This window comes from Notolepis coatsorum (genome assembly GCF_963971535.1).
Source record: "Notolepis coatsorum genome assembly, chromosome: 11".
NCBI lineage: Eukaryota > Metazoa > Chordata > Actinopteri > Aulopiformes > Paralepididae > Notolepis > Notolepis coatsorum.
This window is the reverse complement of record NC_140175.1, coordinates 2781038-2807190: the sequence shown is the minus strand read 5'-3', so window position 1 is coordinate 2807190 and position 26153 is coordinate 2781038. Positions and strand designations below refer to the sequence as shown.

Genomic DNA, 26153 nt, shown 5'->3' with positions numbered 1-26153 from the left:
GTAACTGGGCTGTCTGTCTGTCTGTCGGGGAGTGGAACCAGCGACCCCGGAGTCAGGACACACGGCGTTATTATCTCCTGCTGCACGTCAACAACAACAGCACCGGGTTCTGCTGCTCCAAAGGCTCCGGACAGCTCTGCCGGTGTGTGTGGCTAGCTCCTGGCTAACTAGCTCCTGGCTAACTGTGTGGCTAGCTCCTGGCTAACTGCAGCTAGCTGTGTGTGTGGCTAGCTCCTAGCTAACTGCAGCTAGCTTCTGGCTAACTAGCTCCTGGCTAACTGCAGCTAGCTGTGTGTGTGGCTAGCTCCTAGCTAACTGCAGCTAGCTTCTGGCTAACTAGCTCCTGGCTAACTGCAGCTAGCTGTGTGTGGCTAGCTCCTGGCTAACTGCAACTAGCTCCTGGCTAACTGCAGCTAGCTTCTGGCTAACTAGCTCCTGGCTAACTGCAGCTAGCTGTGTGTGGCTAGCTCCTGGCTAACTGCAACTAGCTCCTGGCTAACTGCAGCTAGCTCCTGACTAACTGCAGCTAGCTTCTGGCTAACTAGCTCCTGGCTAACTGCAGCTAGCTTCTGGCTAACTAGCTCCTGGCTAACGGCGGCTAGCTTCTGGCTAACTAGCTCCTGGCTAACGGCGGCTAGCTAACACAGCTAACCCGTTCCTCTTCCAGCAGCGTCGCTGGACAGTTGGAGGCAAAGCCCTTAAAGGTAAGTCATTTAGAAAACAACAACACTGTGTTTATTCTGTTAATAAATGTATGAGCTAACTAGCCGGTGAACACGACGTAACACTAGAGCAGTGGTTAGTTAGTCAGTCGCCACGACGTGACCGTGTCTCGGTAAGAAGTGAGCAGCGGCTAGCAGCGAGTGTGTGGCAGAGAGAGAGAGCGAGCAGCGTGTCGCGCCTCCATTACAGCTGAGTGAGAGCTGAGCCTCCGGGTCTCTAACCACCGGCCCGCGGTCCTTCCCAGTTCCCACACAACGGGTTAATAATAAGCTGCTTTTATTAGTCGCGCAAATAATAAAAACAAGAGTTATCTTTGTAAACAAACTTCCCAGCTGAGCTACACTATCTTATCGCGACCTCCTCAGCGGCTAGTACTAAAAGAGATAAAAGAATCATGTCCTGTGAAATGTAACCAACAACAACCAGGTGATGAAACAAAATGTCTCCGATTGTTGTTATTGTAGTGGAGCGGTGTTGGTTACATTGTGTGGCATAAAGATATTATATAGTAGAACTGTATATTGTATAGTATTAGTATAGTATAGTAGTGTATAAGACCCAGTGCCTCATCCGTAGCTAACTGACATGCACTATTGCAGGACCGTCCTTAGCATGTCTTCAGTTCTTACCATGCTTTTTGTAAACTTTATGTACATTATACCTGTTTATGTCTTATTCGTATTACTTGTATTATTGCACAATCGTTGTGCCACAAGCATTAAGTGCCTTGTTGTATGCCGTGACAAATAAAACTCTTGGACTTGAATGTGGTGGTTACATTGTGACGTGGTGGTGGTTACATTGTGACGTGGTGGTTACATTGTGACAGGGTGGTTACATTGTGACGTGGTGGTGGTTACATTGTGACGTGGTGGTGGTTACATTGTGACGTGGTGGTGGTTACATTGTGACGTGGTGGTGGTTACATTGTGACGTGGTGGTGGTTACATTGTGACAGGGTGGTTACATTGTGACAGGGTGGTGGTTACATTGTGACGTGGTGGTTACATTGTGACGTGGTGGTGGTTACATTGTGACGTGGTGGTGGTTACATTGTGACGTGGTGGTGGTTACATTGTGACAGGGTGGTTACATTGTGACGTGGTGGTTACATTGTGACAGGGTGGTTACATTGTGACGTGGTGGTGGTTACATTGTGATGTGGTGGTGGTTACATTGTGACAGGGTGGTTACATTGTGACGTGGTGGTTACATTGTGACAGGGTGGTTACATTGTGACGTGGTGGTGGTTACATTGTGACGTGGTGGTGGTTACATTGTGACGTGGTGGTGGTTACATTGTGACGTGGTGGTTACATTGTGACAGGGTGGTGGTTACATTGTGACGTGGTGGTGGTGGTTACATTGTGACGTGGTGGTGGTTACATTGTGACGTGGTGGTGGTTACATTGTGACGTGGTGGTGGTTACATTGTGACGTGGTGGTTACATTGTGACGTGGTGGTTACATTGTGACAGGGTGGTGGTTACATTGTGACATGGTGGTTACATTGTGATGTGGTGGTGGTTACATTGTGACGTGGTGGTGGTGGTTACATTGTGACGTGGTGGTGGTTACATTGTGACGGCAGAGAGAGACCAGGCTTAGTTTCTCATTCAGCAACTAGTTACATATGACAGAAACACTTATCCTGGTGGGCAACACTGTAGCTGTAATACATTACATTTACATTTTGTCATGTAGCTCTTGACGCTTTTATCCAAAGTGACTTACAAGTTCTTTACGACAAGTCAGCAGGAAGGGTACAACTCTGAATCCACAGTCCCTTGCTCCTCAATAGGAAACCAACCTAGATTTACCCTGAAGAACTGGTCCGACGCGAACCGTTAGTTATACAAGTATCGCAGAGAAATGTCAAAATATTGTTTGGTTCCTGTTGGTTGTCAGTTAAGGCCATGGGTAGGTAGGGAATTTATTTTATTTTTTATTTTATTTTTTCCCACAGCGACTATGGATAGGGAATTTCTTTATTTAATTAAAATGTTCACAACAACATGGATGCATGTACTCTGCCAGCATGTTTAATATCCATAATACTAAAGGTTTGACTGAGATTTTTATGAAACTATTGTTAATTTTTTTTTTAAACTCATAAAATAAATTGGGTCGCACCTAAATCGGCAGGGTCTGTCGGCAACCGGAACCAAACCATTATTTTTGTTAGGCCCTATGACAAATAAGACGGTTCAATTACTTTATCTAATTCCAATCAATATTCCTAATGCCGTTTCAATGTAAGGTTATAAAAATAAACATATAAACATTCATATAATAATATAATAATAACCTAAATATACAGCTAAGCCCCATTGTATTCTGAAATGTAGACTTTAACAGTGTAGGCAACTAAGCCAATAGAAATAAGGTATAACTCATGAGTGCTTTGGCTCCTTATAGGAGTCCTTGAGCTTTTAGTTTGTTTTAGTATTACGCTACATTTAATAATGTCATTTATCTGCTATCTGTGATAGGAGTGCAGATGTTTCTGCACTCCCTGCAAGATGAATCACATATTAGTTGTTTCTCATGAGTGGGATTCATCCAAAAACTGAGATAAGAGTGTTCTTCATTACTGGAAGAGATTCACTCGGAGGCGCTTTAACAATGGATCACTAGAAGGCTTGCCAGGGGCAAGGTCATCTCTTTAGACTGAGGAATTTAATACCAATACTTCAGTCAGTTTTCCACCCCACCGGCCCACCCCACACATCAATCCCCACCACATCCCCATCCAAGACACACACCAATGGTTTGAAAGCTCGGTGTTGCTAATAAACATTTTAAATAGTTTTTATGAACTGGTCAACAACACAGTGGTCAACACAGCTTTATTTCCGGCATCAGGCAGCTAAAGCCGTTTTGAGCAGTGTTGACCAGTTTATAAAAAATATTTAAAATGTTTATTAGCAACGGCAAGCTTTCAAACCATTGCCATTCTCTGTCCAAGACCCTCATGCAACTGTGAGTACCTTTTGAAAATTTTCTGCGATACTTGTATAACGAACGGTTCGCGTCGGACCAGTTCTTCAGAGTAAATCTAGGTTGGTTTCCTATTGAGGAGCAAGGGACTGTGGATTCACTCGGCCAAACCTTGTTGACGTGCATCACAGTCACGAAAGGGGCTACTGGCCAGTACGACTTACTACCATAGTGTCTAGTTATACCTGTATCCAGGGTACAAAATAGTTACACGCCCAGCGCCACTGGCTTGTAGATTTATTCTTTGGCGATTAGAATTTAAGATCTGCCCGCCACCTGGCGGCTAACAAAATACACTGCATCTACCGCTTCTCCTCCGCTCCAATCCACACCCTCCAGGCCGCTCACAGTGGTTTAACACTGATGTAATATACATGTAGTACAATGCCAAAGCAACAGATGGCGATGTACAAACATGAAGGCCATTTTCAACCAATGAGAAGGGTGAACCTGTGATATCCTGTTCAGGCTTTGTCACTCACATCCTGTTTTGACGCCATTGTTGTTGTCGTTAGCTTACATGCTAATGTTAATGGCAGCGACCATAGCATTGTGGCTAGGCTAGCTATCATCGCTTAATAGAGCTAGTGAATGGATAAACAACGTTATTTAACATTGCAGAATGGGTACAATTACAATGCGGCTCAATACAAACAATTGTTAAGGCGCCCAGGGGGTGTAGACTGTTGTAGTTTGAGCTAATTTACACCATGCTCCAAAAAAAAAAAAAAATCTGCCGAGCGATGTGACGCAGGGAGCGGGGAGCGCTCGATTCAAGGTGAGCGGTGAGCGAGCGGAGAGCGACTTGGGGGCGGGGTCAACATGAGCGATTAGCGGAGCAATTCGTTTCCTTATATCGCTTCCTCCAGGGTTCCAACTTGTGTTGACAAAATGCAACCCTGTTCAGCTACGGGGAATCAGCGCTCTCTCTCTAGACCAGGGGTTCCCAAACTTTTCAGGCCGGGACCCAGAAAATAAGGCGTCAGTGGCCTAACAATTTTTTTTTTTTTTTTTTTAGTTTGTTTGGGAAATCATCTCGCGGCCCTCCCGTGGCTGCTCGCGGCCCACCTTTGGGTCGCGACCCCGACTTTGGGAACCACTGCTCTAGACTAGAAAGGTGCACTCAGTAGAGCACAGATGTCCGACAGGGCGGCAGCCACACATAATAATAATAATAATAGATTGGATTTGTAATGCACTTTTTGTTCACTGGGATCCCAAAGTGCTACACTACATGGTTAAAACAGTTAAAAAAATAGAAATAAAATGTGTCCCGACCCCACTTCTATGTTTCAATAAATTATTTGCATTTAAAACTATTAACACTGACTCATTCCTTCAGTCCACTCAAAAGTATGCTAATATTCCTTATGTTGTTTATGATATTAATTGAAAATAGCATATGAGAGTATTATATGCAGTGTTGTGCTAGTTACTGAAAAATAGTAACTCAGTTACTTTACTAGTTACTTCATTTCAAAGTAACTTCGTTACTGTACTAGTTACTTACACCCAAAAGTAATGAGTTACTGTGAAAAGTAACTATTTAGTTATTTAAAAAAAAAAAAAAAAAATTGCTCAAGTCCCATGCCCCATATACTCAAAATCGGTTGATCAACTTGACAGTTTCCATTCACATCACCGAACTCTGCTAAGCAATGTGGTCTAGAGCGTTTCATTATATATTCCCTCCCCGCTGTATGTATATTTCTCTCCCACCCACCCACCCCCTCCTAATGTACAGTCCCCTCCCCATCATATGTATATACTCTGTCAGGATCTAGGGGTAACAGTACTGTATATTTGAATACCGCTTATGTCACAAATGTATCAGTACTAAATACCTATATGTCCCTATGCCATAAATGTCATGTATGTTGTGTATGTCATAAATGTCTATATGAATTGAAAATGGGGGACCCTGATGGAAACAAGACAAACGTCTTTCTCAGGTCTGCATCCCCTTAACAATTGTATGTATTGAGCCGTACTGTATTGTACCCATTCTGCAATCTGTTAAATAAAGTTTTCATTCATTCATTCATTCATTCATCCATTCATTAATTCATTCATAACCATCTTGCAGCGTTGTTATCAAAGCATTGCAACGTTAGAATAGTTAGGATATCAATTGTGCATGAAAGGACTATATTTATATTGTTTGATTAGTATTATGAGATTCCCTGGCAGATTTCGTACAGTCAAAATCCGTTGATCTTGAGTTTCAGTGAACACATTGCACTCACCGTCACCAGTCTGCGGTGGTCGAGATGTAACGTTAGTCCAGTTGACTCCAGCAGCCCTTCAAACATGTTCTTTATCTCGTTTCCATGTTGTATATTAATTATCTCTCCAAGTAGTTGCTAAATGGTTTGTTAGTTCGTTATTATTACTGCGTTCTTATTATGTAGATTCATAGCGAGCGTCCTCTTGTTGTTTACTGTAGAGAGCGCCTATTTCTTTCAGAACGTCAGTGGCCAATCAGAAGTGCGAAACCAGAATGAGGCTACGGAAAGAAATAATAATAATAATAATACTTCGTTTTATATAGCGCCTTTCAGTCTACAGTAAACAAAACAAACGCAGGCGAAATAAGGACGCTCGCTATGAATCTACATAAAAAGAACGCAGTAACGAACTAACAAACCATTCAGTAACGTAAGTAGCGTTACTGAATTTCAAAAGTAATGCGTTAGAGTACTAGTTGCGGCAAAAAGTAACTTCGTTTCTGTAACGCGTTACTTTGTAACGCGTTAGTCCCAACACTGATTATATGTAATAATAACACATGGCGATATACTAAAAAGCTATTTATAATTTTTGGCTAGTAAAAAATCTGCCCGGCTGGTACTTTTAAAAATCTACCAGCCAAATGGCTGGTAAGTCAAAAAGTTAAGTTTGTTCCCTGCCTGTATCACTGTACATATTAATACTACAACTCTGTATACAAATGTAGTTGTCTAACGTTAATCATAGCAATAAATACACAAGCACCGTAATAAGGGCGGCTAAGTGGCACAGTGGGCAAGGCGCTCGCCACTAACGCAGGAGATGCTGGGTTCGAGCCCAGCTCTCGGTGTTGCTACCAGCTTGGCTGGTCGTTCATACTAACACAATTGCCAGTGTTAGGGGGTGGGAAAGCCGGTGGGTGGGGATTGGACGTTGTGGACAGCGACTCCTACAGGTCGGTTGGTGCGCCTGTACAGCAGAATCAGGAAGCGACGGGGGCAGCGCGAGCCTCCCACGCGTTACTCCTCGCCGCTGAGAGATCGCGCTGTGCAGGTGAACAGATGCGACGGCTGCCTCCTCGTGTACCGGAGGGGACACGTGATGCAAGGCCTGGTCCTCACTGCAGCCGACCAGTGGGAGGCATGGTCTAGCAACGTTTGAGACAGGGGAAGGGAGAACTGAAGGGAGAATTGGCGAGGCGAAATTGGGACGGGGGAAAATAGAAAAATAAGGAGAAAAGGTCGATACAAAAAAAACAAGCACCGTAATAAAGTAAGCTCGCTGGACACTGTTTTACTAGTGCTGCCAAGTTCCCTCAATCTGCCAGTTCTTATGATTACTGTACACAAACTGTAGGAACAATTACTGTATGAACACACTGTTATAATCAATGTTTTGAGTTCATTGATTGATTTAACTAATCGATGGCAAGCAATCTTTTGCTGTGATTTCCTAAATGTTGCCGTAGGCGCTCCGCTCCCCAAGGAGTTCTGTACCTTACATTTCATTTAGCTGAACGCTTTTATCCAAAGTTCTGTACGACAAGTCAACAGGAAGGAAGGGCACAACTCTATCAGCTGAGTAACAATGTTCATCAAAGTGTTGAGTGCTACAGTGTAGGTTAGGGTGCATCAAAATACACATTTCCAGCGTATTGATTTGTATGGGTGCTAAAAGTGTTACCATCCATGTAAAAACAATACATGCAAAATATTTTTGCAATACGAGGTGATTTAGATGTGCAACGGTACATCAGTACATGCTGTCCTCTCCCAACATGGCCTGCTGTTAGTGTCTGTGTGTGTCTGTGTGTGTGTGTGTGTGTGAGTTGCAACATTGTTTCATCTCGCACCTGGTCCTGCAATTTTTGGGGGGATGGGCGGGATGGGCCTATAAATAGCTTTACCTGTGTGGCTCTGCATCAGAGTTTACTCAATTCCCCCAACTCCACCATCACCCACCACATGATCCAGCTCTCCAACTATATCTCCAGCTATCCAGTTCTCACAAGATGGCGTCGCCGCCCTTAGGCTCCCGCCAGAGCAGCCGCAGCCTGGTCTTTGGTCTGGGCCCCAGCATAACCAATGCAGATCCCATCATCACTGGTGCCAAACTGCCAAGTGGTCGCCAGATCTTGCGGTGCATGCTGTACAACTGCGACACGCAACTGCATGCCAAGCGGCCATGTTTGACCGGAGCCTTGTCACGGTTCCATGCGGCTAACGACGTTTTGGAGCAGGTGCAGCCATTTTATGGAAAGGCCAATATTCCAATGGTGAGTGATCGTCGAGCATGCGTCAAGATAGTAGCGCTTGTCGATGCTAGCAACAAGCTGCGGCAAATTCCAAAGGCCAGGCGCTCCAGTGAGGCTACAGCTCGACTGGTGGACGCAATGGAGCACAAGCTGGATGCCACATTCCCGCTGTGGTCTCCAAATGCAGAGGAGCTGATCTGTGATCCAGAGGACATTGCTTTCCTGGCCAGCATGAAGGGCGACAGAGTGGCCACATTTGGAGCATTGGATGCCAATCTGCAATCCAAGTTGAAGCGGCGACAGGAGCGTGAAGCAGCGCAGCAGGCATGCTTTACCAAGGAGCAGCAGGAGATGACTGCGAGGTCCAGCATGGCGGTGGTGTTGGGAAGCGAAAGTGATGAAGACAGCAATGCAGATGAAACAGCTGCTCCACCGGCTGAGAACACACCCACCCGTGAGCGTAAGAAGACTGGCACCACAGCCTTCATTCCATCAGACATTCTCAGCCGGCCGAGTCTTGTGTCACTGGCTACAAGGTTGAAGATCACACCAATGCAGCAGGCTGCCTTCACGCGCGGTCTGATCGAGGAATCCGGTGGCAATTCGGCAATGGTCTCCACATCCTACGCAACAGCAGACCAAGCGCGCCGCCACGTGTTGCAGGCCATCAGTGAGGACCAGCAAGAACAGTGGACACCACCTCCCATGTGCACCTTGCACTGGGACAGCAAGTTGACGCCAATGCTCAACAATGTGCGCCAGTTGGAGGAGCGTCTGACAGTGGTCGTGATCGGAGACGCGGAGCGGCTCAAACTGCTTGGTGTGCCAGCATACATGAAGGGGACTGATGAGGCATGTGGAACGATCATTGCCCGGCTGACATGCAAGCTGCTGCAGGACTGGTGCTGCACCGATCAGGTTGTCAACATGGCATTTGACACCACCGCGTCAAACACTGGCCATCTCACGGCAGCCTGCATTGCCATCCAGCTCTCACTGGGTCGACCACTGCTCTGGTCCGGGTGCCGGCACCACATCGGCGAGGTGCTCCTCAGCCACATCTTCACTGACCTCAAGGTGGAGACGTCACGCTCGCCAGAGGTTACATTGTTTACACGTCTGCGCGACAACTGGAACCTGTTGCCACACAAGGACAGCGGCCCATTGGCCCGCTACATTCCTGGCGATGCCGAAACACCGTTCCTGGGCAAGTTGCGCGCTGAACTAATTGTGTGCGCTGCAGGAGTGCTCGACTACAAGCGAGGCGACTATCGCGAGTTCGTGCAGCTATGTCTTGTGTATCTGAGTGCAGACAGTGCAGAGCACACTCCAGTTAACTTCCAACGACCGGGAGCACTGCACAAGGCGCGGTGGATGGCTAAGCTGCTCTACACTCTCAAGCTGGCCTTGATGGAGCAGCACATTGCCTTGCTTCCTCAGGGGACCATCACTACGCAGCAGCAGGTGCTGAAGATTCGGGCGTTTGCCAACTTCATCACGCACATCTACGCAACGTGGTGGTTGACCTGCGACACGGCCGTAGATGCGGCATGGAATGACCTTACACTCTACCACAACCTGTACGCATACAAGTCTGTTGACGAGGGCATCGCAGCATCAGCGATTAAGGCGCTGAAGCGGCACCTATGTTACCTGTCAGGCGAGATGCTGCCCCTGGCACTCTTCAGCACCAAGGTGCCAGTTGGCGAGCGGCGCGCACTTGCAGATGCTATATTGGAGCACAAGCCGGCTGATATATCCATGCAAGCCCCACAGCTCCGCTTTGGCACTGGCTTCGGCAAGCCAAAGTTTCCAACCCTCTCGCCGACCACCAGCTTGGCTGACCTCGCCAACCCAGACTGCTGGTTCGGCATGCACCTGCTGCACATCGATCCCGCGTTTCTTTCACTGGATGTAGAGGATTGGGTTACCAGTACAGCATTTCAGATGGGTGCAGTGAATGTACGTGCCATCAATGTTGTGAATGACTGTGCCGAGCGTGGCGTCAAACTGACGTCAGACTTTGTGGCAGCAGCCAGGAGCGAGGAGCACCTGCAGAATGTGCTACAGGCAGTTGAGCATGACCGCTCAACACGGCCAAATCTTCGCTGCTGCAAGCGCAAGCTGGACCAGGTCTAGGACTCTAGGATGCTTGAGACATGTTTGAAAGACTATTTCAATGTTGTTATCAAACATTTTGTTCTTAAATGTTAGGGTTAATAAATGTTGTTCTCAAAAACTATTTCTTGCCGTTTTTGAAATTGCCTCGTCATGTTATCTAGTAAAACGCCCAAAAAGGCCAATTTTCATATATTTCACATGCTGTGTGGTACCTCTAAATCTCAACGAATCTTTCCCAAACTTTGCACAAATCATTTTTATGTTTGTCCGAACAGAATGCAACCCCACACAGATTGATATGTTGAGATTAAATTTTTGCATTGCAATTTGATGCACCCTAGTGTAGGTTAGTTTATTAGGACAAGTGCATGACAGTACGGTTAGTTAGGGTTAGATATGTATTTTTTCATTTCAGATAATGATATCGGATCGGTACTCCGTATCGGCCGATACGGCCAAAGCCAGGTATCGGGACTGAAAAAGTGGGATCGGTGCTGTGCATCCCCTAGTAGAAACCTCCAGCTCTTCTGGACGAGGCACTGAATTATTATTGTGCCCGAGTGACACAACATGAAGCAATGGCGTTAGTGGAAGAGTTTCAGTCGCCTCCTCTCCAGAATAACCACTTCGTTTTGCCCTTCACACGTCCATCCACGGGGGAGTTCTCATTCCTATTTTTGACCCTTGACCAATTAATTAAATGTTCATCTGTGGTGCTGAATTTCCCTCGCGGGATCAATAAAGTACTTATATTCTATGTTTTGGGAACATATTAAGAGGGGGGGGGTGGGGGGGGGGGTACAGTGAAGTCGGTGTTCTGTGGTTATTCTGTTACATCCACCATTGGAATAGAGTGGCCTATAAGAAACGGAACCATGGATTTTGTGAAGCTCTACCTTTTTTTTTCTCTTTTTTTTTTAATCATTTCCTTTATCTGGAGGCAGGCAGTGGGATCATGAAAGTTGTTGTCACGGTTACCAGACATTTTGGTCGCAAGTCGATTGTAATGGTTATTTTTTAACTAAAGATGAGAATGATGTGCATCAGATCTCTGTGCCATCATCATGTAGGACGTGAGTCATAAAGTAGGTGGGCCTCCCTCGCCGACTCCACACAGTCTGCACACCCAGTGACGCAGTCTGCCTGCGTGACGTCAGCCTGCCTGCCTGCCTGCCACCATCACCCGTGTTTATGTTCGGCAGCATGTCCTGCTCTTTCACTTGGTGTTGTTTTACAGACCAGTGGGGCTGTAGTACCAGTGGGGCTGTAGTACCAGTGGGCAGTGGTGCAGTCGTAATATGGGAACTGCCCAAACGCCGCGTGCACGCGCATACATGTTCCCTCGGTTGCGCACAGAACAGATTATTATTATGCATAAATGTTTTAAATGTAATTGTAGTTACAATTTCTTTAATTTAATTAACTTAAACTAGAATTAGAGCTGGTCTGTCTGTCTGTGAGCTTGTCTGTCTGTCTGTGAGCTGGTCTGTCTGTCTGTGAGCTGGTCTGTCTGTCTGTCTGTGAGCTGGTCTGTCTGTCTGTGAGCTGGTCTGTCTGTCTGTGAGCTGGTCTGTCTGTCTGTCTGTGAGCTGGTCTGTCTGTCTGTGAGCTGGTCTGTCTGTCTGTCAGCTGGTCTGTCTGTTGTCTGTGAGCTGGTCTGTCTGTCTGTCAGCTGGTCTGTCTGTCTGTGAGCTGGTCTGTCTGTCTGTGAGGAGGATGAGGACTGCTCTCTCTGTTTGTGCTCTCTCTGTGTTTGTGTGCTCTCTCTGTGTTTGTGTGCTCCCCTCTCTGTGTTTGTGTGCTCTCTCTGTTTGTGTGCTCTCTGTTTGTGTGCTCTCTGTGTTTGTGTGCTCTCTCTGTTTGTGCTCTCTCTCTGTTTGTGTGCTCTCTGTGTTTGTGTGCTCTCTGTGTTTGTGTGCTCTCTGTGTTTGTGTGCTCTCTGTGTTTGTGTGCTCTCTCTGTTTGTGTGCTCTCTCTGTGTTTGTGTGCTCTCTGTGTTTGTGTGCTCTCTCTGTGTTTGTGTGCTCTCTGTGTGTTTGTGTGCTCTCTCTCTGTTTGTGTGCTCTCTGTGTTTGTGTGCTCTCTGTGTTTGTGTGCTCTCTCTGTGTTTGTGTGCTCTCTGTGTTTGTGTGCTCTCTGTTTGTGTGCTCTCTCTCTGTGTTTGTGTGCTTTCTGTGTTTGTGTGCTCTCTCTGTGTTTGTGTGCTCTCTGTGTGTTTGTGTGCTCTCTCTCTGTTTGTGTGCTCTCTGTGTTTGTGTGCTCTCTGTGTTTGTGTGCTCTCTGTGTTTGTGTGCTCTCTGTTTGTGTGCTCTCTGTGTTTGTGTGCTCTGTGTTTGTGTGCTCTCTGTGTTTGTGCTCTCTCTGTGTTTGTGTGCTCTCTGTGTTTGTGTGCTCTCTGTGTTTGTGTGCTCTCTGTGTTTGTGTGCTCTCTTGTGTTTGTGTGCTCTCTCTGTGTTTGTGTGCTCTCTCTGTGTTTGTGTGCTCTCTGTGTTTGTGTGCTCTCTCTGTTTGTGTGCTCTCTGTGTTTGTGTGCTCTCTGTGTTTGTGTGCTCTCTGTTTGTGTGCTCTCTGTGTTTGTGTGCTCTCTCTGTGTTTGTGTGCGCTCTCTGTGTTTGTGTGCTCTCTGTGTTTGTGTGCTCTCTGTGTTTGTGTGCTCTCTGTGTTTGTGTGCTCTCTGTGTCTGTGTTCAACTGGAGGAGTCAGTCAGTCAGTCTGCCTGCTCACATCTCTGTTCTCTTAAATTCCTTTTGAAATCAGTGAGCTAAATTTAGCTCCCGACACCCCTCCCCCTCCTGTGAGAGGTATTGGAGGCTGCAGCAGCCAGTGATAGGCTAACATTTTGACGTGCCACACACACACCCACACACACACACACACACACACACACCGATTAAAGTGAGTGGCTCAGAGTAGGAGGGTGCTGTCACTGTCACTGTCTTTGTGCGTTCCTCCTGTATGCGGCTCTATGCTGATGATACATGATTGTTGCTCTGCATCAAATGCAGCAGAACTTTTCTCTTTGTCTCCGTCTGTCGGTGTCTGTCTCTTGTAACCATCTTTATTGTAACGTATAATATATGGGGTGGGGGGGCGATATGACTCGATATTAAATAAATATCGGGTACAGTTCATTAACGATGCACTTTTTAAACGTGTTGTGGACACCCGTGCCGCGGCTGACATGAGACCAGGGACCGAAACTAGAGAGCGCCGCCCGCCATTTGCGGGCAGTTTTTACGTTTGGCGCCTCCCACTTAGAGGACTGACCGCTGTGTGGCGGCCAATCAAATGGTCATGTGAAAACCGAAAATCATGATCCAATTCTGAGCGGAGTTCTCACTCGCTGTCTGAGCGCATTGATGCTCCTAAACCTCCCCTACCTGTTTCTGTATGCTGCATGTAAACACACAGTCACCGTGACTGATGTTAGTCTAGTAGTCAGAGAGACCTCCGTGAGCTGATGTTAGCTACTGTTACAAAATGACCCAGTCAACTATTCACTTTTAGTTTAATACATGAGGCATTGTGTAACGTTATCCAGCTGGCTAGCTTCTGATAGCTCCCGACATAAACAACTGCAAGTGTCCAGTTACATCGCATGAGGGCTGCAGCGCTGCTGACTAGGGTCCAGGTGCAGGGCAGGAGAATCCTTTCATGCTGAATGTAAGAGTTTAGGGTCCAGCTGTAGCGCCGGAGAATCCTTGCTGGAGGCCACTAGAGTATACACACAGACAGTGGAGCTCTTTGCAGACAGCGAGGTGGCGATGTCTCGCAGATAATACAACTACAAGTATGATTATATAATATATATATTTTATTTAAAAAAAATGTATATAAAATAATAAAAAAAAATAAAAATTATCAAAAAAAAGTTGGCAGGTAAGAAATCTGCTTGGCGGGTAGATTCTTCCCATCTACCCTCCACTGGCCGGTGAGTCAAAAAGTTAATTTCGCTCCCTGCATGAGACTATGAGAGGCGGCACCACAGGTTTGTTTGGAGGGGACGGAGAGAAGTGAAGAGAGTTTAGCGAGTTGAACCGTTAGCCTCATGTGTTTTGTTCAGCCATGGAATAATATGGAGGCGCAGAGCAGCGTTTCCGTTAGCCGGTAATTACCGGTTTTTGACCGGCAAAATATGTTGAAGTCCGACTATTTAAATATCTCCGGTCTTAATGTCCGGTGAAAATAATTCCTCTAAGCACAATTTTATTATTTGAATTGTATTAAAATCGGCTAAAATTAAATAGCCTATGCGATGAATGAAACAATAATTCTATTTTCAGTTTCATTGTTGCTTCACTCTGATAGGATGGCGCCGCGCAAATGTGAAACTTAACTTTTTTTTTTTTTTGAGCCTGCACGCTCTGGCCATCATAACGACAAACAGGTACACGAGGAAGAGAGAGAGATGGCGAAACAAGCTAAGCTTAGTAAATATTTCATGAAACCAAGCACAAGCAGGTCTAATAATGACAACGAAGATGAGTCTTCTGAACTTGAAGTCACAGAGACCGCTGACGCTGATGCCGTGGTGGCACCCGCGGAAAAGAAACAAAAATGTCGAGCGTACTTTTACTATTAATTTATTGATTGAACCACAAAGAGCATCCCCAGTCTGCTGCTACCGTTGCGAGCCTCGCCTGTTCCAATGGGGATCTATTAAAGTCGAACCAGCAACTAAAGTCACTGTTCTCGCAGCCGTCGCAGGTACAAAACGGATAGTCACAACGAGAGACGGGGTGAGTGAGTGTTGACATTTTTAATCATATGCAACTGTTGGTTGACTGCCGTGTCACATAGTAATGCATATTATTGATTATAACTAAATGTAGGCTATAACCTATAATGAAATTAACAAATGCGTTACGCGCACGTGGCTCGTCCTCTCTGCATAACGAGGCAATGTGATGATCAACTACAGTTTGCTGTGTGTGAAGTTGAACATTATGATATGTGTGACGTGTCTGATACAACGAGGTGAAGCGATGTCGACTCGAGATTCATTTGGGAGTGCGTGTGACAGAGCTGCTGCAGCGGGAGCCTGCAGGGCGGGAGCTTGATGCTGGTAGCGTATCGCACTAACTTGAGAGGCGAGAGATAGTAATTTGATTCTGCAAATCAATTTCTCATTCTTCGCTTGATGTAATTAATACACATGTCCAATTATAACGGAATTCGTTAGCTCATAAAAATGTGATTATAATAGACTGCTGTTTAAAACTCTGACCGGAATTTCTTGAATATGTCCGGTGATAGAAATATTGCAGGACACTCAGACCGGCACGAATATGTTCTAACGGAAACGCTGGCAGAGGCGGATGAACTGGTTCCAAAAAAGAGTAGCCTCGCGTTCTAACCGTTAGCATTGCGGCTAGCCTAAATGAGCTAATAAGGCGCTGGTTTCATAGCTTCATAGCTAGCGTCGAAATCCTCTATTGTCTGTGTGTGTCGCGTTGAAGATGACACGCAGGGACTACTATAATCCTCATGTTGGCGTGACTATGCATCAACGGGTTAAATCAAGCATTTTTAAATGCTTTAGAGGAAATGTTAAAATATCGTGATATATATCGTGTATCGTGACAGACTCATCTGCACCTTGATTACACTGCCTACTTGCTCATATGCATATATTCAGATTTAATTATATTGTTTACACTGCCTATTTTTACTTTTCTACTGTACTATAATTGTATTGCCTATATTTTTGTGTTTCTTCCATTACCCTGCCCATACCTGTACCCCCCCCCCCCATGCTGCTATGATGCCTGAATTTCCCCAAGGGATCAATAAAGGAATCTTCTCTCTCTCTCTCTCTCTCTCTCTCTCTCTCTCTCTCTCTCTCCAGGAGACTAGGGGCTCTAATGACCCCCCCACTCATCCGATGAACCCCCTCAACTCCATGAAACCCTCCCTGCCTCCCACTCCACAAAGGTACACACACACACACTCTCTCACCACACACACTCACTCTCTCTCTCACACCACACACTCTCTCTCTCTCACACCACACACTCTCTCTCTCACACCACACACACACACTCTCTCACCACACACACTCACTCTCTCTCTCACACCACACACTCTCTCTCTCTCACACCACACACTCTCTCTCTCACACCACACACACACACTCTCACACCACACTCACTCTCTCTCACACCACACACACTCTCTCTCACACCACACTCACTCTCTCTCACACCACACTCACACTCTCTCTCACACCACACTCACTCTCTCTCACACCACACTCACTCTCTCTCACACCACACTCACTCTCTCTCACACCACACTCACTCTCTCTCACACCACACTCACTCTCTCTCACACCACACTCACTCTCTCTCTCACACCACACTCACACTCTCTCTCACACCACACTCACACTCTCTCACACCACACTCACTCTCTCTCACACCACACTCACTCTCTCTCACACCACACTCACTCTCTCTCTCACACCACACACACTCTCTCTCACACCACACTCTCTCTCTCTCACACCACACTCACTCTCTCTCTCACACCACACTCACACTCTCTCTCACACCACACTCACTCTCTCTCACACCACACACACTCTCTCACACCACACTCTCTCTCTCTCACACCACACTCACTCTCTCTCTCACACCACACTCACACTCTCTCACACCACACTCTCTCTCTCTCACACCACACTCACTCTCTCTCACACCACACTCACTCTCTCTCTCACACCACACTCACACTCTCTCACACCACACTCTCTCTCTCTCGCACTACACTCTCTCTCACACCACACTCACTCTCTCTCTCACACCACACACACTCTCTCTCACACCACACTCTCTCTCACACCACACTCACTCTCTCTCTCACACCACACTCACACTCTCTCTCACACCACACTCACTCTCTCTCACACCACACTCACTCTCTCTCTCACACCACACTCACACTCTCTCTCACACCACACTCACACTCTCTCTCACACCACACTCACTCTCTCTCACACCACACTCACTCTCTCTCTCACACCACACTCACTCTCTCTCTCACACCACACTCACTCTCTCTCACACCACACACACTCTCTCTCACACCACACTCACACTCTCTCTCACACCACACTCACTCTCTCTCTCACCACACACTCTCTCACACCACACACTCTCTCTCACACCACACTCACTCTCTCTCACACCACACTCACACTCTCTCTCACACCACACTCACTCTCTCTCTCACCACACACTCTCTCTCACACCACACACTCTCTCTCTCACCACACACTCTCTCTCACACCACACTCTCTCTCTCACACCACACACACTCTCACACCACACACACTCTCACACCACACACTCTCTCTCACACCACACACTCTCTCTCTCACACCACACTCACTCTCTCACACCACACTCTCTCTCACACCACACACACTCTCACACCACACACTCTCTCTCACACCACACACTCTCTCTCTCTCACACCACACTCACTCTCTCACACCACACACTCTCTCTCACACCACACTCACTCTCTCACACCACACACACTCTCACACCACACACACTCTCTCTCACACCACACTCACACTCACACTCACACCACACACTCTCACACCACACACACTCTCTCTCTCACACACTCACACTCACACTCACACCACACACTCTCACACCACACACACTCTCTCTCTCACACACTCACACTCTCTCACACACTCACACACTCTCACACCACACACACTCTCTCTCTCACACCACACACTCTCTCTCACTCTCTCACACTCTCACACCACACACTCACTCTCTCTCACACCACACACACACTCACACCACACTCACACTCTCTCTCACACCACACTCACTCTCACACCACACACTCACTCTCTCTCACACCACACACTCTCTCTCACTCTCTCACACTCTCACTCACTCACTCTCTCTCTCACACACTCTCTCTCACACACGTAGTCCCACTGCCGCTCGGTGTCCTCAGGTGAACCGTCGGTTGGTTCTTCTACTTCCTGTTTGACACACACTCTCTGCCGTTGGCCGGGTACAGTAACCCGAGCTGTGATTGGCTGCTCTGGCCTGGTGGCTTCCTGTTGAAGAGACCAGGCTTCCTGTGGTTCTGAAGACGGGAAGTGGAGCAGAACTTACATCATCGTGTCGCTCACATTCAGAACCTTTTAAAATGTAACTATTAGGTGACCGACACCAAACATCTAAAAGTGAATTTTCAGTTTTCATGGTTAAGTTAAAAGAATTGGCCAATGCAATCATACAAATATATGATCTTGATACGTGCATAAGTACACATATACTATCGATAATCTAGCGTTTATTTGAAAACGATTCATAAATAGGCCGGAAAATGACAACGTGTTTTGTGTATTACAGTAAAGGGGCGTTTATCACAATCTTCTGAAATCTTCTGGAAGTTTCAAGAAACTAGCATTTTTCAAAATGGTATAAAACGGAAATGAACAGATTAAAAAAAATAAAATAAAAAAAATCCGTTTCGACAATGTTGACTGCAAACAAGTCATTGATAAGCGACGACCAGATTAGACACACAGCCATAATTTAAGATGTAGTTTATGCGTTCGCAAATATGAGAGCGCTATCATTGAAGTGGGTGGTGGCACGCAACAGGGTTTTGAGACGGGGAGGCGTGGCATCCAAAGTGTTAATTGACTGTTATGCTACCTGGCTAGCTAAGCTAACTGTACCCAGCATGCCATTCAGCGGTGTAACAGTTAATGGGGTCCCCTCTCAATACACTACACACTGTAGTTGCCAGTAAAACAAGGGAATAAAAAAAAAAATATATAGACAAAACGTTATTTGCATAAACTATCGCCCATCCCTAACTAGTGAAAAAAAAGGCATTTTATTCTCTTGTAATGCAATTCTATGTACCGCTACAGTCAGTCAAATTCACATTAATTTCTTTTGGGATCATAGATTCATGTAGACTCCCCTCTCCCCACTCCCCCCATAACGTAATGAGTTAAAGATGTAAACAGTTAAAGACCCTCACCAGTCTTAAAATAACAAAAACAGTAAAGTGAACCGAATGTTTCCACAGCCCATGTGAAGCAGACATGACCCCTGGTTGTACAAAAATAATATATATATACATATAGAGCATAGAAGTAGGGCTCGGCGATATGGAAAAAAATCATATCGCGATAACGATATGATAATTTTATTTTATTTCTCGATATCGATAATTATCGAATTGTTATAAGTATAAAAAAAACATTTTTTATTTTTTTAACAACAGATGTATGTTTATTTTGCAGCAATTCTTTGTCATTGCCGCCATCTTTAGTGTTACATCCCCTCACACTCCAGTTCTCAGGCTGCAGCTGGTTTGAAAGCGAAAGTAAACCGGCTTCTCTGCTGGCTGTGGCTCCAGAGGAGTTGAACAGTTCTGGCTCTGCTAGTTTATTTTCGATCTTTTGGCGCTTTTTTGGTGGACAAACCACCGCACATGTGCACTGTGACTGGAGTCTAGTTCTGCTAGCACACATAGCCTACTGTGTACAGACGGTTTCAAAATGTATTTTAAATTAGAAAGCAAACAAAATAAATGGACAAGAGAAAAAGAAATCTGAATTTGGTCAGTATTGTCATTTGGACAAGCAAAGCCATTACTTTAAGTTGCAGGCAAGAAAGACAAGTCTGTCCACTGTCTCTGGTTTTAAAACTGCCCTGTTGCAGGTAAAAAAAAAAAAAAAACGATTTTTCGATTTTTTTTTAATTTAGATATTCGATATCGATTATTAAAATATATCGCGATATTTATCGTTATATCGCCCAGCCCTACATAGAAGTGCTCCACATACTGTATATACACCATAAGACATAATCAAACCAATAGTTTTAGTCTTAGTCATGTTTCAAATGCTCCTTTGTCGTTTATCATATTTAGTCACCTTCATTTATTTTTCATTTTAGTCTTAGTCAGTTTTAGTCTCGATTTTTGACTTTTTTGTTTTAGTCTAGATTTAGTCAGGGGGAAAAGCTTCGTTGACGACCATATTTAGTCATCATTTTCATTGACAAAATTAACACTGGTATGTTTTCCTGTAGTGGAGCCATCCAGTGATGGAGCACTGACTGCATGGTGGATACTGGCCTCAGATCAGTCCGTCCAGTGATGGAGCACTGACTGCATGGTGGATACTGGCCTCAGATCAGTCCGTCCAGTGATGGAGCACTGACTGCATGGTGGATACTGGCCTCAGATCAGTCCGTCCAGTGATGGAGCACTGACTGCATGGTGGATACTGGCCTCAGATCAGTCCGTCCAGTGATGGAGCACTGACTGCATGGTGGATACTGGCCTCAGATCAGTCCCTAACCCTCCTCTCTGTCCGCAGCAGTGACGGCTCCTTCCTGTATGACCCCGTCTCCTGGCAACCAGGCACCAATCAGCCCCCAGGATCTCTCTCCGTCGTCACCACCGTGTGGGGTGTGACCAATCCCACACACAGCCAGGTAACATGCTCACATTCATCCTCCTCCTTCATCATCATCATCATCGTCTCTTCTGTGACCCCCCCCGCTTCTCGCTACAGCTTATTCCTCACGTTAACCCTTTCACTACCACACTACAGAAGGTTAACCCTTTAGGGGTGGCCGGGTAGCGCAGCGGACTAAGCGTCTGCCTACCACCACAGAGACACTGGTATCGAATCCAGCTGTCGGCGGTACCTCCGGCTTGGTCGGTCGTCCATACTAACACAATTGGCAGTGTTAGCGGGCGGGAAGCCGGTGGGGTATCTATCCTGGTCGTTGTAAACAGCGACTCCTACAGGTCGGTCGGGGAGCCTGCTCAGCGAGGAAGGGATCTGGGGGAAGTAGTGTGATCCTCCCACGCGTTACACTCCTCCGGTGAGAGTCATCGCTGTCAGGTGAAAAGAAGCAGCTGGCTGACTCCACATGTATCGGAGGAGACATGTGGTGATAGTATCTATCAACCCTCCCTAGACCGGCAAGTGGGGGGCAAATGTGCGCAACAACCAGGAAGGGGAGGGGGGCAATTGGCATAACGACAAAAATTGGGATGGGAGAAAAAGTAGATTAAAAAAAAGTTAACCCTTTCACTACCACACTACCGTCTAGTGTGGTAGTGAAAGGGTTAACCTTCTGTAGTGTGGCTGTGAAAGGGTTAACCCTTTGTCGTGTGGCAGTGAAAGGGTTATTAACCCTTTGGTAGTGTGGTAGTGTAAGGGTTAATCTGATTTGTCATCCTTCCTAGTTCTTATTCGTCCCTTCAAGTTTCAAGTTTCTTTAATATTTGTCATACAGAAGTACAGAGTTCCTGTCATGTGACTAGTCTACTAAACATGGGATGCTTAAAAAATGTGAATCTCCGCGAGATTCTGGGGAGGGGGCAGTGGCACGGGAGGTAGAGCAGTCGTCGGGTAATCCGGAGGTTCCCGGTTCGATTCCTGGGCAGCGTGTCGGAAGTGTACATTACAGTGAAGTGCTTGGTTCTGTATGAGCCTCCTGAGAATGTGCTTCATACAGTAAAGAAAAAAAGGTGAAATGTCAGAGGTAGAGATGTAGTGCAAATCCTTTAGTAATAAATAGGGATGTTCGATATTGTCCAACTCTTAATTTCCGATACCGATATCAATCGATACCGATGTATGCAGGGTTCCCCCCCCCCCCCCCCCAAAAAAACTCAATAATTTCAGGTAATTAACATTACATTATGCATACTTTTGACAATAAATAAAATAAGAATTTGTTCTTACTTGCTTGCCTGGGTAAATAAAGGTTAAATAATATATATATTTTTTTATATACCCGATACCGATCATTTTCGATATTACATTTTAATGCCTATCGGCCGATAATATCGGACATCCCTAGTAATAAATGGATGAGATATGGTGAGATGTGGTCAGGATCTGGTGCAGCGTGGTGTGTGACCCCCTCTCCCCCCTCTGGTGCAGCGTGGTGTGTGACCCCCTCTCCCCCCTCTGGTGCAGCGTGGTGTGTGACCCCCTCTCCCCCCTCTGGTGCAGCGTGGTGTGTGACCCCCTCTCCCCCCTCTGGTGCAGCGTGGTGTGTGACCCCCTCTCCCCCCTCTGGTGCAGCGTGGTGTGTAACCCTCTCTCCCCCCTCTGGCAGGTGTTTGTGGGCCACATGGGGCCCGGTGAGAACGCTGGAGGTCACATGATGTCCAGCAGCAGCCCGGGCATGAGTCCAGGCATGGGCTCCCAGTTCATGGGTCAGCAGGGCTACGGGGACGGCATCTCCAAGGGCTACGGCCAGCCGGGCATGTACGGGCGCCCCGGCAACGTCTACAACACGCCCTCGGGGTACGGAGGGAGGTGAGTGTGGACCGGGGGGGGGGGGGGGGGGGGGCTGTAGAAAAGTAAACGACTGTAGAAAAGTAAACGACACTGTAGAAAAGTAAACGACACTAGAAAAGTAAACGTAAACGACACTAGAAAAGTAAACGACACTAGAAAAGTAAACGACACTAGAAAAGTAAACGACTGTAGAAAAGTAAACAACACTAGAAAAGTAAACGACGCTAGAAAAGTAAACAACACTAGAAAAGTAAACGACACTAGAAAAGTAAACACTAGAAAAGTAAACGACACTAGAAAAGTAAACGACACTAGAAAAGTAAACGACACTAGAAAAGTAAACGACACTGTAGAAAAGTAAACGACACTAGAAAAGTAAACGACTCTGTAGAAAAGTAAACGACACTAGAAAAGTAAACGACACTAGAAAAGTAAACGACACTAGAAAAGTAAACGACACTAGAAAAGTAAACGACACTGTAGAAAAGTAAACGACTGTAGAAAAGTAAACGACACTAGAAAAGTAAACGACACTAGAAAAGTAAACGACTGTAGAAAAGTAAACAACACTAGAAAAGTAAACGACACTAGAAAAGTAAACGACTCTAGAAAAGTAAACAACACTAGAAAAGTAAACGACACTAGAAAAGTAAACGACTCTAGAAAAGTAAACAACTAGAAAAGTAAACAACACTAGAAAAGTAAACACTAGAAAAGTAAACACTAGAAAAGTAAACTACTCTAGAAAAGTAAACAACAATAGAAAAGTAAACAACACTAGAAAAGTAAACACTAGAAAAGTAAACGACACTAGAAAAGTAAACAACACTCTAGAAAAGTGCAGGGTGGTCTCTCTCTCTCTGTATCAGAGCAGGGTGGTCTCTCTCGCTCTCTCTCCTATCAGAGCAGGGTGGTCTCTCTCTCTCTCTCTCTCTCCCGCCCTCGGTCTTTCATGCTCCCTCGCTCATAGTCCCCCCCCCCCCCCCTCTCCATGCAGCTACTCCAGTAACAGTGGAGGTATGGGCGCCAGGCCTCCGTCGGACTTCACCCAGGCTGCCGCTGCCGCTGTTGCCGCTGCCGCCGCCACGGCAACCGCCACTGCCACGGCAACCGTCGCCGCCATCCAGCAGGAGAAGCAGAACCAGGAAATGAACTACGGGCAGGTAAACAAAACACATGTCTCTTTCCATATGACTCACTATTGGGGATGGGTACGAGTGATGGACTCGCATAAATTCCTCTAGTAAATAAATAAATAGCTTGAGCTATTGTTTAGGGAAATGTATTTTTAGAGCGCATCTTAAAGCGCATGGCAGCAGCAATAACGGCATATTGCGCGGAGTCGCACACACACACAAGATAAGATAAGATATTCATTTATTGATCCCCTTGGGGAAATTCAGGCATCATAGCAGCATGGGGGAGGGGGGGGTACAGGTGGTAAAAACAAGCAGTGTATACAATATAACAAGCCAATATAAATAACTAACTGAAATATACAGTATTCACAGTATTCACATAAGGTGAAGAATGCATTAGGGCTGTACCGAATCCTTCGAAGCTTCGATCATAACGTTGACATTCGAATTCTAAATCAACATTCGAATTTTTTATTAAAAAATATATATATATTTTTTATTTTTTTTATCTTTTTTGTATATGTCTATTCAATCTGTTTAAACCAATGGGGTTTTTCTTCACAGTTGCAGATAAAGTTTAGGCTAAACTCACAACAAACCGTTGGTGGACCTATTTGGTGGTACGGGCGAGTACTGGAGTAATGGATGCCTCACTCATCCCTACTCACTATGCGAGTATTACTAATAATCATATAGATTTTATATTTTTGATTTTATTATTATTATTAGGAAAATTACAAGTATTCATTTTTTTTTATCCACTTTTTCTCCCATTTTCTATTTTTCTCCCATCCCAATTTCGTATCATCCAATTCAACCCTCCCCTGTCACGAACGCTGTTTCTTGCCTCCCACAAGCCGGCTGCAATGTGGACTAAGTCATACATAGCACGAGTCCCCTCCGATACTCGAGGTCGTCGTATCTTTTCACCTGCGCAGCTCGATCTTTCAGCGTCAGGGGTCTGGGCTTTGGAGGGGCCCCATCGCTTCCTGATTCTACTGCGCAGGCGCACCAACCGACCTGTAGGAGTCGCTGTCCACAACGTCCGATCCCCACCCATCAGTTTCCTTTCCCCTAATACGGCCAATGTGTATTAGTGCGGACGACCAGCTAAACTGAAAGCAATGTGGAGCGCTGGGCTCGAACAGGCGAACCCAGCGTCTCCAGTATTCGTGGTGAGCGCCTTGCCCACTGCACCATGTAGCCACCCCTATGAGTTATATTCATTAAAGAAAGTTGATTTAATAAAAGAAAAGGCTAATTTAATCAGATTAATCATGCGGAGCTAATGATGCTAATGATGGAGCATCGCCGTCGGTTGTGTGATAGTAAAGGGCTAACCTTCTGTATTGTCACAGTGAAAGGGTTAACCGGCTGTCGTGTGGCAGTGAAAGGGTTAAGTTTACACACAACAAACCGTTGGTGGACCTATTTGGTGGTACGGGCGAGTACTGGAGTAATGGATGCCTCACTCATCCCTACTCACTATGCGAGTATTACTAATAATCATAATAATCATATAGATTTTATATTTTTGATTTTATTATTATTATTAGGAAATTACAAGTATCATACATAACATTGAAGTATCATGACCTTGTACTCCTTGAGGACTTAAAAGCGTTACTTAAAACACTTATTTCCAAAGTGAAAACATGGAAAACATAAAAACACAATAACAATAAAAACAAACACAATAAAAACACAATACAACAAGACATAAAATACATTTCGTACCCTGCACTACACTAAGAGAAGATGGATTTTTTATTTTTTTTTAATCTCAGTCCTACACTTCTTCCCCAGTTCGTCCTGCGTTGCTGCATTGTGGTGTTTGGTTGTGTTACTTAACCCTTTCACTACCACACTACAGAAGGTTAACCTTCTATAGTGTGGTTGTGAAAGGGTTAACCCTTTGTCGTGTGGTAGTGAAAGGGTTAACACAGCTCAGAGCCTCCAGAGACACGATTCTGATTAGTGCGAGGAACCACATAACCCACTCCTCTCACTCCACCCCTCATTCATCCTCTTTCTCTTATTTACTTCCACGTGTCTCATTATCCCCCCCCCCCCATCTCTCTCATGCTTGTTTCCACCAGCTGTGTGCTTGTATATAATCACCTTGTTGTGACTACTTCCTGTTTGTGGAGGGTGTGGCTGGGTATATAATCACCTTGTTGTGACTACTTCCTGTTTGCGGAGGGTGTGGCTGGGTATATAATCACCTTGTTGTGACTACTTCCTGTTTGTGGAGGGTGTGGCTGGGTATATAATCACCTTGTTGTGACTACTTCCTGTTTGCGGAGGGTGTGGCTGGGTATATAATCACCTTGTTGTGACTACTTCCTGTTTGTGG

The 26153-nt window shown here is 45.7% G+C and overlaps 1 protein-coding gene across 1 annotated transcript in view; it reads left to right on the top strand.

Annotated features, from left to right (window-relative positions):
- zmiz2 (zinc finger, MIZ-type containing 2) overlaps positions 1-26153 on the top strand; it is an 82717-nt gene that overhangs the window by 204 nt on the left and 56360 nt on the right. Inside the window, 5 exon segments of the mRNA XM_084324574.1 lie at positions 1-704; positions 16176-16261; positions 20712-20829; positions 22474-22676; positions 23656-23821. The exon segment at positions 1-704 is cut by the window's left edge and continues 204 nt beyond it. Coding sequence (XP_084180700.1) covers positions 16212-16261; positions 20712-20829; positions 22474-22676; positions 23656-23821 — 537 coding nt within the window. The 5' untranslated portion in view covers positions 1-704; positions 16176-16211.